General features: G+C 36.7%; 1 protein-coding gene across 4 annotated transcripts in view; it reads left to right on the top strand.

The window, feature by feature from the left end:
* The window catches only part of AK9 (adenylate kinase 9), a 107,596-nt gene that overhangs the window by 40,329 nt on the left and 54,590 nt on the right, over nucleotides 1-12,677 (top strand). For all 4 annotated transcript variants that reach the window (XM_081526708.1, XM_081526711.1, XM_081526709.1 and 1 more), the window contains exons 13-19: nucleotides 1,017-1,158; nucleotides 3,206-3,316; nucleotides 3,404-3,481; nucleotides 5,716-5,799; nucleotides 7,900-8,048; nucleotides 10,523-10,679; nucleotides 11,511-11,625. In XM_081526708.1, coding sequence (XP_081382834.1) covers nucleotides 1,017-1,158; nucleotides 3,206-3,316; nucleotides 3,404-3,481; nucleotides 5,716-5,799; nucleotides 7,900-8,048; nucleotides 10,523-10,679; nucleotides 11,511-11,625 — 836 coding nt within the window. The remainder of the gene's footprint in view (nucleotides 1-1,016; nucleotides 1,159-3,205; nucleotides 3,317-3,403; nucleotides 3,482-5,715; nucleotides 5,800-7,899; nucleotides 8,049-10,522; nucleotides 10,680-11,510; nucleotides 11,626-12,677) is intronic.

Below are 12,677 nucleotides of genomic sequence, written 5' to 3' on the forward strand. Positions count from 1 at the left end.
TGTTAGTGGTTAGAGATAGTTAAATTTACAATGCAATGAGATTTCTCACCAACTAGGGTGGCTAAAATGTAAAAGATTCACAAAATCAAGTGCTAATGAAGAGGTGAAATAACTGCAATTTTAATACTTTGCTGCTAGGAATATAAACTACTTTCAGCCACTCTGGAAACAGGTCAGTGGTTTAGTATAAAGTCAAACATACACTTATCATATGATCCAGTAATTCTACTCCTCGGTGTTTATCCAACAAAAATGAAAACATAGGTCCACAAAAAGACTTTCTTGCAAGTGTTCATTGCTTCTTTATTTATAATAGCCCAAACTAGAAACAACACAAATGTCCATGATGAATGAATTAAAAAACTATGTATTCATGCAATGATACTGCTCAAAAATACAAAGGAATAGATTACTGAGATATATAGTTATATTGTTGAATCTCAAAAACATTATGCTAAGGGAGAAAAGCTTAGGGAAGATTATATACTGTTTGGTTCTGTTTACATGAAATTCTAGAAAACACAAAACTTGTCTGTATTTGATGGAAAACAAAGTGGTTGCTAAGGGCCAGGCACTGACTATAAAGGACGATGAGGAGACTTCAGAGGGTGATAAAAATGTTCTATATTTTTATTGTAGTGGTTTTTATGTATATATTTGTAAAAACTCATCAAACTCTGTACTTAAAATGGGTGCCTTTTATTGTATGTAGACTGTAAATAAAATGTTGATGTTTAAAATATATATGTAATTTGAATACATATTACATGATCATACATATATAAATATATATACATGAGTATATATATATATATATATATATATACATATATATACTGAATTTCTTTGAAAGCTAGTACTTAAAAATCGGTGAATTCTGAAAATAACATACCTCAAGCAGCATTAAGATTTTTGAGATATATAGGTATAGCTGTAGAAATAGATGTTGATGAAAAATGTGCTTAGTTTTCAGAGTAACTTGTGCTTATATTGGTTTTGTCAAATATTCTTTGCAGGTAGTTGACTATGATAAAGTGATTCAACCACGTTTTGATAAAGCCCTTGAAATGTTAATCAGAAACACTATAGCTGAGGCCACTGAAGCAGCCATTAGAGTTGTCAAAGAAAGGCTTCTCTTAGAACTACAAGCTAAAAAAGGTGAACTATTTTTTTAATGTGTGTTTTAACAGTAGTTAAGCCTGGCTACCTAAGGGCAAGGTCTTGGTTTGTTTGTCTTGATATCCCTGGGATCTTGTAAACTGCAGCCTCAGAGTAAGTGGTTGAAGAAATGAATATACATAAACCTGAATCATACGCTGGGAAAAAGATTCCAACTCTGGTCTTCTAAGGAAAGGAATCATAAAGAGCTTTCAAATTTAGGTTTCTCTTCTTTTATGGATCTGCTTCCTGGGCAGAATTTACGCCTTTATTTACACCAGTGGCGATGACAACAACAGTTTGTCTGACCCATGGAGTTTGTGCTGTTGCTGCCGCTGTTGTTGTTCTAGGCCTCTGTGTCAACCTTGATTGTAATTCAGTGTTTTTATTTGGGGAATATTATTTTCAGATTCAAAATGTTATAAATGAAAAAGTCATCCATGAGGAAACAGAAGCACAAGAGGTTAAATGGCTTCCTGAAATTCAGCCAGATGGTGGCATAGCTAAGCCTTGAACATCCTCTATTTGTCAGAATCTGCTATCAGGATTTCATTAACTTTTTACATACACTGGAAAGCTTCCCATCATTTCTTATGCTTGAAACTATTTCAAGATCAAGGAAATTACTTCTTGTTACATGGCAATATTGAGCTTTTGCTAGGAAAGAACACAGGTTTTGCCTAATAAATCTGCCTCCCTTCTTTCTCTCATTTACCTATAATCAAGTAAGAAACTCCAGCCTGGTGCCTGAGAGATTACAAAAAACAACCACAGAAAGACCAGCATTGAAATAATATGCCATCCAAATGATCATGGATCAGTGGCAAAGAATCCGCCTGGAACGCAAGAAATGCAGGAGACACAGGTTCAGTCCCTGCATTGGGAAGATCCCCTGGGATAGGAAATGGCAACAAATTCCAGTATTCTTGCCTGGGTAGTTCCAGGGACAGAGGAAATTGGTGGGCTACAGTCCACAGGGTCACAAAGAGTCAGACACAACTGAGCGATTGAGCACAGATAACAAAGAATGAATTCATGTGTTTATCATATTATCTTCAGAATTAAGACCAAAATTAAAAAATACTCTTGGACAATTAATAAATATGTGAAATACCTGGAAATACTGACCCACACTTCTAAGATGGTTTGTCATTCAATTTTGAATAACAAAAATGAATAATTGATTCAAAAATGAATTTTTGAATTCAAAATTGAATATTTTGAAATGAATTCAAAATTCATTTAAAAATGAATAATTTTTAAATTAAAAATAAATTCATTCAAAAATGAATAATTCTTTCAACAAACACTTGAGCACCTTCTTGTGTTAGATATTATTCTAAACATTGAGCTACAGAGGTGAACAGACACTTGAAGCTCCTGTCCTTGAGACAGTTACATGTTAACAGAGGGTGTGTGTGGCCAGTCCTGTCCTACTCTTTGCAACCCCATGGACTGTAGCCTGACAGGCTTCCTTGTCCATGGGATTTTTCAGGCAAGAATACTGGAGTGGCTTGCCATTCCCTTCTCCAGGAGACCTTCACAACCCAGAGATCAAACCCAGGTCTCTTGCATTGCAGGCAGATTCTTTACCATCTGAGCCACCAGGGAAGCCCCCAGACAATAAGATTAACCCTTCTTAGAATTTAAAAAATTGGATTTTTTGCCAAGGGATTTTACTCCAACATATTTTTTAAGAAATTTTGTCAGTGGAGAATATTGAGGCTTTTTAACATAGAAAGTTATATAGTATAATAATACAAAAGATGGCAGCTAACATGGAGCAGGCTTCCAAGTGTGCCAAGCCTTTTCTATGTTCCTTGTTGACACCCATTATCTCGTTTGATGTTGCAACTGTGTTTTTAGTTTAATGATCCACATTTTGCCCTGTAAAAATTGAGACAGGAAGATCAAATGATTCAAACTGAAACAGGGAAAGCAAATGATTCACAAAAGTCACATTGACTCAGTTAGAACTCACATGCCTAAGGTTGTCTACCTGCCCCCCAGCTACCTTTTGCTAACACAGTCAATCATCATCTTACAGCTCAGTCAACTTCAAAAGGCCTTCAAGGAGAATCTGAAAGGAGGGAAAGTGCAATCCCAACTGATGCATATAGAAGTGCAGAAGAATTGCAGTCGCCACTTGATGAAGATGGTAAAGAAAATGTTGCTAATGTTATTGGCCAAATCTTTCCTAGTATAAACAGATTAGCTGATAGAGTGTATTATTCTTTTATTGCAGTGTTAACTTTTGAATCCCAAAGAGAAAGCTCTTTAGAGGACAATGAAGAAGCCAAAATGAAGTCACATGATAAAGATGGTAACAAAATGAGCTGCTAATGCCATGCTTATGGATCTTATTTCCATTTATTTCATATGTTATCATGTTTATATTGAAGCTTGAACTTATCCTCTCCTCACCCTCAAATTGGAAACTTTAGGAGTAAAAGAGTTAAGTTTTCCTCTTATAGATTTAAACTGACCAGCTGTAGAACAGAAATAGATCTACTAGAACGAAGAAGAAAACAGAACACAAGTCTAATACTATTAGAACGCTCTCCAAAATTTTTTATATCTTTCCAAACATGATACAATCATTATTGTGCAATAATAAATTCTTTCTTAAAAGCTCTCTGCTTCCTTTAATGGATTGGTATCAGAGCATCATAAACCCAGAGTTGTAACTGTGAAATGTTTATCATTTAGTGCTATATACCACTTCAGTATTCTTTACTCGAGAATTTCATGAACAGAGGAGCCTAACAGGCTAACTGTCCATGGGGTCGCAAAGAGTCAGACATGACTTATTAGCTAACACTTTCACTTTGCTGCTGCTGCTGCTAAGTCGCTTCAGTCGTGTCCGACTCTGTGCGACCCCATAGATGGTAGCCCACCAGGTTCCCCTGTCCCTGGGATTCTCCAGGCAAGAACACTGGAGTGGGTTGCCATTTCCTTCTCCAATGTTTACTTTACATTCTTCTAAAACTTTTCCATTTATATTTTAACATAATCAAGAGCATACAAAGTAAACTACTTTTATTTTTGATTTGTGTTACATTTAATTAAATAATTTCATTAGAAAATAATTTAACCATTATTTAAAATTACTTCATAATTTCTCTATTTAGAGGTATTAGGTTTTGTTTGTTTGTTTGTTTGTTTGTTTTTGAGGTATTAGTTTTAACTAGTTCATTATGTTGAAAACTTATATTTTTGTTGCTACAAACAATTTTTCTATTGAATTTTTTATACAAAGTTTTGCCTGCATGTTGACACAAATGGAATTACTAGTTTAATGAATGAGAAGTAATAGAGAATCAAATTGCTTTGCATAAAGTTTCAATTTATGTTCCCATCAGGAATATACAAACTACATGTCCTAGTTTCCTCAGTATTTTCTCTTTTTAAATATTATTTTAATTTTTATTTGACTATTTCTGAAGTTTAGTGTTGTAATACTGTGTTAGCCATTTATATTTCTTCTTTTCTGAGGTGACCATCTTTGTCTTTTGCTCATTTTTCTAAATTGTTGTATCAGTTATATGATTTCAATATAAATGTTCTGTATTAGTCACTTATTTTTCATATTTTTTTCCAAATTGAGTGGTTTGTCTTTTAAGTCACCTTGCTGACTTTGAGGTAGCAGAGTTTTTCACATTTTCATAGTCAAATAATTACTTTCCATTTGTTAATTTCTTCCATTTACTTTCCAGCTTAAAAGTCTTCCTCTCAACCAGTTTCATATATGCTTTTTTTTAAGTTGGCGCTGCCTTGTTGTATTTAGCTTTCAATTCCATCTACAATTTATTGTGCTGTATAATATAGGGCTGATCTTTTTTATTTGGTTCCTCCTCTTGATTCAGACAGATGTGTCTTTACCTTGTGTTTATTTCAAGCTGAGTAGGAATTGAACTGGGCACTGGCAGAAACATATATGGCATTCCTCCTTTCCCAGCCTGCGCGCGCACACACACACACACACACACACACACACTTCACAGAAGGACCCAGACATTAAAATTTTTGCCAAGTGGCATCTGGAAACCCCATCTCTGCTTCTGTAGAGTTCCCAGCACCAATATGTACACACAGAGGCCCTCCCCCATACTATCTCTTCCCTCTTTAGGGGAAGCCATCCAATGTAGAAACATCATCAGTACCTCTACTCACTGGCAGAGGATTGCCAGTGCTGCCAGTGTACCCTGCCTGGTAAAAGACATCCTCTTTCCCCCTTGTGTCTAAGATAAGCACAGCTTTTACCTCTTGGAGCCAAGAGTGTGTTGTGACATCAGGAAGGGAAAATTTTATTTTTATTTTTTGCAATTTACATCCACTGGCATCATATGAAACTGAAATTACTCCTGGTTTTGTTATCTGTATTTTCTACTGCTGGTAAATATGTCTACCTATTTGATTATTATGGTTGGTACTTTAATTTTTTAAGAAATTAGGAGCATTGAGTCCTGGGTCCTTGGGCCCATACCACAGTCTTCTTTAGGAACCACCTACAGTTAAGTACTGTTCTTTATGTGTTTAATAGAGTTTTATTTTCAGATGAAAAAGAGATAAGTGAAATGTTTACACTTCAAAGAAGTCAGCAAGACTCTAGTGGAGATCTAAAGATGGATTCCGAAAAAGGTAAATTATTATTAGGGTGATTTGGTTCTCTTAGACTGTGGTAAAAAATCACAAATAGTTCCTTCAGAATTTTGAAGGATAACCATGTACTTTTTCATTTAAAAATCTTATTAATATCCACTTACTCTATCTTAAGTGAAAGTGTCTCAGTCATGTCCAACTCTTTGCCCTGCCATGGACTATACAGTCCATGGAATTCTCCAGGCCAGAACTGGAGTGGGTAACCTTTCCCTTCTCCAAGGAATCTTCCCAACCCAGGGATCAAACCCAGGTCTCCTGCATTGCAGGCAGATTCTTTACCAGCTGAGCCACAAGGGAAGCCCAAGAATACTGGAGTGGGTAGCCTATCCTTTCTACAGAGGATCATCCCGACCCAGGAATCGAACCAGGGTCTCCTGCTTGCAGGCGGATTCTTTACCAACTGAGCTATCAGGGAAACCTTTACTCTGTCCTAAAGACTACTATAATATGAACAGTTGGACATGCAGGAACACAGATAGAAGAACATGTGATATACTGTTTTCATGAACAAGAATATTGGAAAGATAGGATATCTGTCTTTCTCTTCTGTCATTCCTGGTGTGTGGCTACCATAATAATTCACAAGATGGCTGCTAGTGTGCCAGTTATTACATCAGTGGGCAAGAGAAGGGAGAAGGCAAGAGATAAAAAAATAGCACTCCATCTAGCTGAGTTATTCCTCTTTGAAGAGAAAACAACAAGACTCACCTGCAAAAAATTCTTCTTGCATTTTATCTACCAGTGAAACTATCAATATAAGGGAAGTTAGGAGATGTAGTGTTTTTATATAACTAGGCGCATTGCTGACCCTAACAAAATCAGCATTCTGTTACTAAGGGAAAGGAGAACTGGATATTGGGTAGGCAAGTAGTATCTTTAATATCTTTGCCTGGATATTTCTGCTTCCTCATGTCCCCTTTCCCAGGCTACGGGAAGATCTTGGGTTCTTACCTCTGACTATCCAGGAATTGCTGGTTCTCTATATCTCTGAGAACAGACTTCTCACTTCATGACAGGGAGGGCAGCAGGCAGCTGCTCCTCAAAAGTCCTTTGGGATTTTTTCTGGGAGAGGATCAATTAGGCTCTCGCAGGAGACCCTGATGGATGGAGCTCAGAAAGCACTACTGGAAATGCAGAGGTAGAAGAGCCTGGTGGAGCTGCCAATTTCATGTCCTAGACGTGTGGATGAATGTTTATATCATGGCACAGCCTGTAAGCCAGCTCAGCTATGTAAGAAAACATTCAGCACACAGTGAGGCAGGAATCAAGGCTAACACCTGAAAAACCAGCCTATGTCACCTTTTTTTCCATCCTCTTGCCCACCCCCTGTCCTTTTATTGTCCCATGCTTGTCTCCATGCTTATAACTGGAAATATTTAGGGCTTCCCTGGTGGCTCTGTAGTAAAGAACCTGTCTGCAAGTGCAGGAGATATGGGTTCAATCTCTGGTCTGGGAAGATCCCACATGCCGCAGAGCAACTAAGCCTATGCACCAAAACTATTGAACCTATGCTCTAGAGCCTGGGAGCTGCAATTAATGAGCTCACATACTGCGACTACTGAAGCCCACATGCCCTAGAATCCATGCTCCACAACAAGAGAAGTCTTCAAAACTAGAGAAAAGCCCCCACTAGAACTCTTCCCCAACTAAAGAAAAGCCCTCACAGCAACAAAGACCCAGCACAGCCAAAAATAAATAATAAATACAATTATTAATTGAAAGTATTTGCTTTGTTTTCTGACCCATTCTTTAGTTGCCTGTCTTTTGGCTTGACTCCTGGAAGCCTTTGGTTCCTACCTCTTCTCCCTGATTTTCTGAGTTTTGACTCCTGCCTGAAATGAGTTTTTTTCTTGCCTCATATGCTTTCATTCTGATGCACTGGCTTTAAGCCACTGTTCTACTATTTTGTGAGTCCAGACTTATTTCCTCCTTAGTCTATTTCTCCCTTTTTCTGGCAGGCTCAGCAGTAACACAAAGAGTGCTTCCTTGGGTTAGGTATTTACGATCATGTTCTGTTGCAAATAACATTGTCTACTAAAATTATTAATGGCATTAATTTATTGATTTATTTTACTTTAGATGTAACAGACTATGAGATAGAAGAGGTAACTGCTGATCATCCAGAAGTTCTTTCCATAATAAAGGAGGCGGTAAAAATGGCAAAGGATATGAACTTTGAACAGCCACATGAAAAAATTGCTGAAATCTTAGATGAAGTTCTCCAAGAGGTAAGAAGTCCAAGATCTTTATTTGTATCACTGATTTCACAGTATCTGAGAAAATGTTAACCTAGTATATGTACAATTATTTTTGAATCCCATATGACAGTGTTGAAATCTATAGCCTTCTAATCCATGTGCATCTTACAGTAACACTGTTAATATGTAATGTACCCTAGTTGCTTATAAATTTTCCATCAATGCATCTGCATGCTTAGTTGTGTCCGACGCTTTTTGATCCTTTGAACTATAGCCCTCCAGGCTCTTCTGTCCATGAGGTTTTCCATGAAAGAATGTTGGAGTGGGTTGCCATTTCCTTTTCCAGGGGATCTTCCTGACCCAGGGATTGAACCCGCATCTCCTGTGTCTCGTGCATTACAGGTGGATTCTTTACCCACTGAGCCATCAGGGAAGCCCTTATCAACAGTTGTACCATATAATTTCATAGCTGTGATGTTTATTCTTGATTAACTTTTATTATCTTTAATTCAGCTTAGTTGGTTAAAAGATAATGCATATTAAGCAAGTACCAAAGGTAGACTTTTCACCTATGAGTTAATTATTTGTAAACCAACACAGATTTTGTTCTATAGCTAATTAATTTCATCCAGCCACATTGAACATGTGTTCATGGGAGAGATGGATGGACACACCATTGATTTTCCAATCTACGGGGAAAATAATGCCTCAGGTCCTATGTCCTACCCATAGTAAATCAGAAGACTTATGAAGACTATATGGATCTGTTTTGTACAGAGACCTTGTATAAGCATTCAGAGCAAAAGTCAAAGAGAACAAATCAGTTTGGGTCTTACAGTAAACTTCTTCTGTGTGTCTCTGTAATTTGAAAATGATATAATTTGAAATTATGACACAGTGGGTAAAACCCTCGAGCCCTAGGCCATATCCAAGGCAAGTTGTTATTCCCCTCTGAGCTTCCCAGAGAGATCTTTCAACCTCTGTATTTCTTTTGGTTGTTCTGTCGTCAATTTATTCCTTTAGAAACATTCTGAGCACCTGCTGTGCTAGAGCCAGGGGATGTGAAGAGGAATTAAGCAAAGCTCTTCCTGTTAAGGAGCTATAAGTCAGGTAGGGGAGGTGACATAGAATCCAATAATTAACTATCATGTACTAAGTGATAACTAGACATGTGTGTATGTGTGGTGAGAACTTTCAAGATCTATTCTCTTCGCAACTTTCAAATATACAATACAGTATTGTTAACTATAGTTACCGTGCTGTAACTGGAAATTTGTACCTTTTGACCATGCATGTGTGCATACTAAGTTGCTTCAGTAGTGTCCGACTCTTTGTGATCCTATGGACTGTAGTCTGCCAGGCTCCTCTGTTCATGGGATTCTCTAGACAAGAACACTGGAGTGGATCGCCATGCCCTCCTCCAGGGGATCTTCCCAACTCAGGGATCAAACCCACATCTCTTGCGGCTCCTGCATTGCCAGTGAATTCTTTACTGCTGAGCCACCAGGGAATCCCTACCTTTTGACTCTTTCACTCATTTCCCCCCACCTCTTCCTCTGTCTCTGGCAGCCACCAATCTCTTCTATGATTCTATGAATTTGGTTTTTCTAGGTTCCGCTGTAAGTGAGGTCATATAGTATTTGTCTTTTTCTAACTTATTTTACTTATACTACTTCATTATAGCTTTTCCCTCCTAATTCTCTTATGTGAAACTTTTCAAAGTGTTTAAAATTCTTCTTTTTTTTTCCAAAATGCTCTTCATCCAGATGGAAATTTCAAAAAGCAGGTAAATCTGCATAAGCCAAAGGGTTACACTGATCCTCTCAAGATTTCTTTCCCTTGATTTCTAACATTCCGTGACTTCCTGATTGCATACAGATTTGTTTAAAATCTTCAGAACTGGTGTACTCACAGACCCACATCACTAATATCCACATTTGTATTTAAATTGTTTTAACTGGGTGGCAGGTGGGGGATAGTTTAGCAGAACTCACAGAGCACCTGCAAGATTTGTTTTGAACCAGTTTTTTCCTACAGCTGTTAGTAAGCATCTCAGGACCTCTCAGCTCTCACATTAAAGGCTAAAAATCTAAAGGAAAGTAAAGAGCATTGTCACTTAAAAAGGCAGACTGAGTGCAGACCTGGTGACTCAAAGAGTAGACCAGGGACCATTGTCACCTGAGACCATGTTAGAAATACAGACTCCTGGGCCCTACCCTTGACCTTCTGAATCAGGATCTAGATTCTGTAATACTGAATAAGATATAGCAAGCATGTTTTATTGTATTTATTTAACAGAGGCTTTTGCTTCTTGTTCTTAATGTACAGCTTTAGTGCTTTCGAATTGTTTCTCTTTTAAAATTAAGTGGCTCTTTTTTTTTTTTCTTCTGAAAGTCAGAAGCACTCAAAAGATATTTGGTTAAGGTCCAGGAAAGTGATATATCAGGGTAACATCCTTGACTTGGGTACCTATGATGGTAATTTCAGTGTGTCATTTTTCACAGCTAGTTGAAGAAAACAAGAATAGGTTTTATGGTGCCCCCAAATATGGAGGATGGATACTGGACAACTGCCCTATTATGAAAGAACTCTGGATGGTCTTAGTCGACAAAGGAATTCTACCCGATTTAGTCATCTGTTTATCAGACACAGAAAACAATGGTTGGTAAATACTTACTATGTCAATTCAAAGTGAAGTTTTTACTGCTGATAATATTTTTAGTTTATATTTTTATGAAATATAAAATGGAAAACTCTCCACCTTCCCTGTGTACAACAAATACCACCCCAGCAGTCCCTTTATGACCTAGAGGTACACAAAAGGAAACATCCGTCCACTGAGTAGGTGGCCAAGGATGGTATGCTAGGTCACTGGATGCTCCAGCAGGCTTTTATCATGATTCTTTGGAGCTGAGCATTTAACAACCCTCATTCCATTCAGCATCATAACTTCTGAATGAAAAATATATAAGGCTGAGGGCAAAACTATCTGTTAATCCTTTTCCCCCTCAAATAGGAAATACTAAGTACATAAATATAGCAGAACTAAATTTTAATTATTCTGTCACTGTGTGTAAAGCTATAGTGATAAAAAATTATGGCACTACCAGAAAAAAATGACGTAGACCGATCAAACAGAATAAAGAGCCCAGAGATAAACTCACACATATATAGTCAACTAATCTTTGACAAGGGAGCCAAAAATATTCTGTTATTTTGCATCTTAAGGAAATATACTTGAAATGAGAATTTCCAGGGGGAGACTATATTATACTACTTTTTATGTTTTAGTTACTTATAGTACATCGATATATACCTTTTTATAATGATTTAAGATGGTCTCAAAAAATCTGGGCTCTATTTAGATAAATACTTAAAGGAAAATATATTTGGATATAGACAGAAATAATTTTTCATTTGTAATTTCCAAAATATATCTCACTATATTTTGTAGAGCTTCAAAATTAATATTACTCTTTATCTGTATTTCAGGAAAATATTTATATAATAGACTGTATTTAGAGAATAAACAAGAAATTGACTCTAAGATTTTAGAAAGATTATTAGATGAACGACTAAAGGAAAGAAAAGAGGAAGAAGCAGCAAGGTAATCTGCCTGGCACAATAAATGAGATGAATTAACCTCTTACAACTGTTAAAAATCTACTTATAATTTATATTTATAAAATGTCTTTAACATCGAAACAGGCCTACTAACAAGATCCAATTCTAATTCTAAGAAAAATAGTAATTTCACAAATACTGCCAGAATCTCTAAAGTATATAGCTGTGGATATTTTCACAGTCCCAAATCAGACATTCTAAACCAAATGTTTACTTTCAAAAGACATTGTAAAAAAAAATGTTCTGGTAGACCACAGGCTTAGACTTCGAGCTCCCAATGTAGGGGCCTGGGTTCGATCCTTGGTTGGGGAGCTAGATCCCATATGCCTCAACTAAGAGTTTGAATGTTGCAACTAAGACCTAGTGCAGTCAAATAAATAAATATATTTTTTAAAATGAACATAGAGATAATATATTTTTTCTACTGTATTTATCTGTGACTTAATTTTACTAACTAGAATCCATAGGTCAAAGAAATAATATAAAAAGTGAAAATACACTTGTGTCATGTGACTAAAATCCAAAGCTTGACTAAGTTCTACATAAAGCAAAGAACAAGACTAGTTATTTATAACTGATATGTTCAACATCAAATGCTTATTCTTGGGACTTTCCGGTGGTTCAGTGGCTGAGACTCAGAGCTCCCGATACGGAGGATGTCAACTAAATCCCTGGTGGGGTAACTAGATCCCACATGCTACGTTAAGACTTGGTGCAGCCAAATAAATAAATAAATAAAATACTTTTAAAAAATTGGTCAGAGATGCAATGCAACTTGGTTGGAAAAGAGATAAAATTTATAGGATTTAGAATTACATTTTTGGCCAAATATCGACAGACATGCTAATTCTATATGTTTTCCAGCATCAGTTTCCAAATGTGCTGGTCAAATGCAAGATAATTTCTTTTATCACCATTTGTCTTTGATCTACCCAAGTAGTATATGGAAGTAGCTAGAAACTGGCAGCAAAATTCTTCCTCCTCCTTGTCGGATCTTAGATTCTTAGCTGCAGCAGCATATAGTATCCAGGTTTT

This window comes from Giraffa tippelskirchi, chromosome 9 (assembly GCF_054371585.1).
Source record: "Giraffa tippelskirchi isolate mGirTip1 chromosome 9, T2T-mGirTip1v1.2.pri, whole genome shotgun sequence".
Classification (NCBI taxonomy): domain Eukaryota; kingdom Metazoa; phylum Chordata; class Mammalia; order Artiodactyla; family Giraffidae; genus Giraffa; species Giraffa tippelskirchi.